Below are 4,680 nucleotides of genomic sequence, written 5' to 3'. Positions count from 1 at the left end.
TTACCTTAAGGGTGTTTAGGTCCTACCTGATACTGATGATCATGTGCTAAGAACAATTATGTAGGGTTGGGTTCGATGACTATGAGGATGAGGATCGTATGACTCATTATTAATAACGAGTAGAAGTTGTATGATGATGTATGATTAGTAGGACTTGTTATTATATATGATGATGTATGATGCGAGCATGCATGAGTTATTATATCAGCGGGTGACATGAACATAGCAGCAGCGTTGGTAAACCAAGGACGAAGATATAAGAGAGGACACTTCTCTCTATTAGCTAGCTAATAACAACCTAAAAATAACCCCCCAAACCCCTAAAGCAGCCAATTTTTTTTTAGAAAAAAAGAAGAACATTAGCTCCAGCCAGCTGCTGACGCGTGGATGCCTTTTGGTCCCGGTTGGTGCCACCAACCAACCGGGACCAAAGGCCTCCCTGACTGGGCTCGGCGCACTGGTCCCGGTTGCAGCATCTGCTGGAGCATCCCGGCGCCAAAAAGGATGGTTTTTAACGCGTGAAGCAGTTTTTGGGTGCATGTTGAAAATGCTCTAATGATTGACGCCTTTATGCACATGCTTAACTGCAAGTGAGTGCATTGCAACAGTTTATTCATTTTTTTTTGAGGGATGCAACAGTTTATTCAGTCTCTGAAACCAAACCACTGGTGGCTTGGTCCAACGGATCTCAAGTTTTTCTGAACGGATCAAGGGAGGCCTTTCTTTTTTGACGCGTGAGCATCCAGCAATCGCGTGTGAGAAAAGTGGCCAGCAGTCCTTGCAGCAGTAGTACACACGTAAGAACCAGCAAGTGTTAACATATGATTTTGCCTTGAACAGCACAAGATTCTTCCAGCGATAAGCCCGAATAGCTCTTCCTTCGACAGTAACATACATACCCACGCGTAGCCCTTCAGTTTATGTTCCGTTCACTTTTCACCTTTTCCTTTGCCATTTAGCGTTAAGGTTACGGCCGTGTGCATCCTTCGATAGTTGTTCTAGAAGTTTGGTCGCCGCCTTTCCTCCGCCGCTAGTTTCCCGTGTGAAGCAAAACCTTTCATTTTCTCCAAGCGTTTGAAATGGACGTGGAGGGCTCGAGTTCCACGAACAAGAGCAATCAGAAACAATAATAGTTTGGCACTTCTTCCACTTGTGCGCCCATTTCCCTTTCGGACAGAATCATTGCTCCTTTATGGAAATTCTACTTGGCAGCCACTCGATGAGACTTTCAGGGGAATATTGGGTGCGATATGTTCCTGCAGAAAAATATAAACATATACTGTGCTAGCATATTGGAAGGGAATCACGCTACATTTCCTTTTCTGCGTCCTGCTCAAGAATCCAATGCCTTTTGCCTCCTCCCAGTTGCGCAAGTGCGTGCGTGTGTGTGTGTCTATATATATAGGACCGGCGGCGATCATTGGTATACCGTGCCATCAAGAGCAAAACAAGCAGTAGTGTAAGATCACCTTGAGACTAGGATACAAGTTCCATCCATCTCTCTGAAGAACCGGTTGAGAAATTAGCCAGCTCTTGCTTGGATTTTTCGTTGATCCCTAGAGGAAATGGCGCTGAGGAGGATCGTCAAGGAGCTCAAGGACCTGCAGCGGGACCCGCCGACCTCATGTAGCGCAGGTGATCATCTGATCTCTAAGCAAGTTCATCATCTTCATAGCCATCACCACCATCATGATCGTTATCGTTCTTTTATGCAGGGCCGGTGTCGTCGAACGACATGTTCCACTGGCAGGCGACGATCATGGGGCCGGGCGACAGCCCCTACTCGGGCGGCGTGTTCCTGGTGACCATCCACTTCCCGCCGGACTACCCGTTCAAGCCGCCCAAGGTGGCCTTCAAGACCAAGGTGTTCCACCCCAACATCAACAGCAACGGCAACATCTGCCTCGACATCCTCAAGGACCAGTGGAGCCCCGCCCTCACCATTTCCAAGGTAACGATAATCAGTTGATCATCTATCTTATCTATCTATCCGCAACTACGATGATGGTGGTGATGGTGGTGATGATGGTATTGGCGCATGGATGCAGGTTCTGCTGTCGATATGCTCGCTGCTGACGGACCCCAACCCGGACGACCCGCTGGTGCCGGAGATCGCGCACATGTGCAAGGCTGACCGGACCAGGTACGAGTCCACGGCCAGGGGCTGGACGCACAAGTACGCCATGGGATGAGATAGATAACTAAACAAGAGCTTGAGCTCGATCGATCGAGCTCAAAGATGTGGAAACCATGTACCGATGAATAATACTCAATCAACCTTTTGATTCAAATTATACTAGCTGATGCTGAGTATGAACTTAATCATCGTCAGTCCTCTCCCTTGCGAAATCATACACTCATCCCTATGAACGCACGCAAGCACACCCTACCTCTATGAACACCTCTCAGAGGCTGAGCAGGCACATCATCTTGAGATTGATGAAGTTGCCGTAAACACATTCGTTGCCGATGAGAACGCGTCCCCACTGAACACACATCGCTGGAAGACCTGAAATAAATCTAGAAAATACGAGCACCAGTGTTAAGTCTATGACTGACTTGAAATCGTCGTAGTCGATGAGAACACCTCCTCACTGAACACACATCGCCAGAAGACATGGAATAAATCTAGAAAGTACGAGCACCAGTGTCAAGTCTATGAATTGAAATCTGATGGACTCGAGATACCACTGTCCTCCCTAATCATCCAACCACAGGTTGGTTTGCGTACGCACGACAACTGATTGCAATAAAAACTAACTATTACTCCTATTTTGTTGTGCTAAATACTGAGGTGATCGACACGCGCATTTCTGCCAATATTCTGTACTCCGTTGTACTAACTATTGCTTTCTCTCTTGAATTATTTGCTCCCATGGTTGATAGGTATTAAATTATATATACATACTGTGTGTATTGTAATAAAAATATTTAAGCAAAAAGTATACCTCTCCAGCATTATTAATTAACTCTGTTTAAATATTGTTTTTTAAAACAAAGACAAAAGATTTGCCTATTTTTTTTAATTAAGAAGAGAGTATAGTTTGAATTTAAAGGCCCTGACTTACACGAAACATATTCAAATTCTTTTGCGTTGGCGGTAACCTACAACTTGTCCTCAAACATATTCAAATTACAAGTTTTATGATGCTTGGGAAAAAATAGGAGCCGTCCATCCAAAGCAGGGACAAACCAAAAACAAAGAGGTTGCTACGGAATCGCAGCAACTCCTCGCATCATGCCAGGATGTGATGTCTCAAGACAGAGGCGATTTGCATGGGGAAGAAGAACAGAGGAAGGTTTTGGATTGGGGATAATCTGGTTCAGTGATTACACATACATGCCCTACTCCACACACGCATCTATCTATAAGTAGTCTGATTACAGGCCTCAATGGGCCGGCCCACTGGCCACTCAACACGAGGAGGCATGGGCCATGCCCAGTTCGTTGCATGCCCCTCCTCTTGAGAAACAGGACGCCCTCGTCCTGTTCACCATCAGGCCGTTGTCGTTGATGCTAGCACACTTGTCCACTCCCAGGTCGCCATGGACAGAGGGAGACCGCGCCACGCCACTTTCACATGTGGCCGGGTATGTCCGCCAACCTGCACCAAACGAGATTGTAATACCTGGGCTGGTCGAAGGATGGGCAAGTCACTGATTATGTGGAGGCTGTCCACCGGATCAGGTTCTGGCGAGGGCGGCGAGGGCGGCTTCAGCAGGGAGACATGAACCACTGGATGGATTTTTCTTGTTGCTGGAAGGGCTAACCGGTAGGCCACATCCCCCACCTTCTCGACAATCTTGTAGGGGCCAAAGTATTTGAAGCCAAGCTTGTGGTTGGAATGACGAGCGACAGACTGTTGAACATAAGGTTGTAGCTTAAGAAATGCCTAGTGCCCGACAGCAAATTGCCGATCTGATCGATGCTTGTCTTCTTGCATTTTCATGCGTTGTTGTGCACGAAGAAGGTGCTCCTGGATCATACCTTGCATCAGATTGCATTCTGCCACCCAGCCTGACAGGTCTGATGATAAGGAACTCTGAATATTAGCAATGCCTAAATGGCGAGGCTGATATCCATAGAGAATTTGGAATGGTGTCTTGCCCAGAGCTGAATGGTGATTCGTGTTATACCAATACTCTCCTTGGGGGAGCCAATGTGCCCACCGTTTGGGTGGAGAATGGGCCATGCATCTCAGAAATGTCTCTAAACACTAATTGAGTTTTTCAGACTGGCCACCGATTTCAGGGTGACTGGCTGAACTCATATTCATTTTTGTATCAGTCAGACGGCCAGAGCTCTTGCCAGAAGGTACTCATGAAGATTGGATCCCTGTCTGTCACGATCACTAGAGGGAGACCATGTAGCTTGTACACATTATCCAAATATGTTTGAGCAACCTGGAGAGCCGTGAATGGGTGTGACAGAGGAAGAAAGTGTGCGTACTTACTGAACTTGTCGATGACCACTAAGATAGTGTCAAAGTTCTTGCTCTTTGGAAGTCCCGCGATGAAGTCCATAGTAATCAGATTCCAGGCCTCCTTTGGTATTGGCAGAGGGCTAAGTAGTCCAGGTTTCCTTATGAGTTCAGACTTGTCTTGTTGGCAAATGGTACAATTTTAGCGTACTGTTGAATGTCTTGTTTCATAGCTGGCCAGGCAAACAACGCTTTGATC

The 4,680-nt window shown here is 46.7% G+C and overlaps 1 protein-coding gene across 1 annotated transcript; it reads left to right on the top strand.

The window, feature by feature from the left end:
• The first annotated feature begins 1,421 nt into the window (after positions 1-1,421).
• Positions 1,422-2,322, top strand: LOC119325717 (ubiquitin-conjugating enzyme E2 28-like). Its single transcript, XM_037599450.1, has 3 exons — positions 1,422-1,635; positions 1,716-1,951; positions 2,049-2,322. Exons 1-3 carry the CDS (start codon positions 1,566-1,568, stop codon positions 2,190-2,192), a joined length of 450 nt encoding a protein of 149 aa, XP_037455347.1. The 5' UTR covers positions 1,422-1,565; the 3' UTR covers positions 2,193-2,322.
• Positions 2,323-4,680: the final 2,358 nt, after the last annotated feature.

The sequence above is a fragment of the Triticum dicoccoides genome, chromosome 6B, assembly GCF_002162155.2.
Source record: "Triticum dicoccoides isolate Atlit2015 ecotype Zavitan chromosome 6B, WEW_v2.0, whole genome shotgun sequence".
NCBI lineage: Eukaryota > Viridiplantae > Streptophyta > Magnoliopsida > Poales > Poaceae > Triticum > Triticum dicoccoides.
The sequence above is the reverse complement of the archived record's forward strand: the minus strand, read 5'-3'. Positions and strand labels throughout refer to the sequence as shown.

What these genes read in the sequence shown, in the direction of transcription:
- LOC119325717 (XM_037599450.1), top strand. Translation starts at nt 1,566, where the DNA reads ATGGCGCTGAGGAGGATCGTCAAGGAGCTCAAGGACCTGCAGCGGGAC. An exon ending in GCCGACCTCATGTAGCGCAG is followed by an intron (nt 1,636 to 1,715) that starts GTGATCATCTGA and finishes TCTTTTATGCAG; the next exon opens with GGCCGGTGTCGTCGAACGAC. An exon ending in CCGCCCTCACCATTTCCAAG is followed by an intron (nt 1,952 to 2,048) that starts GTAACGATAATC and finishes GCATGGATGCAG; the next exon opens with GTTCTGCTGTCGATATGCTC.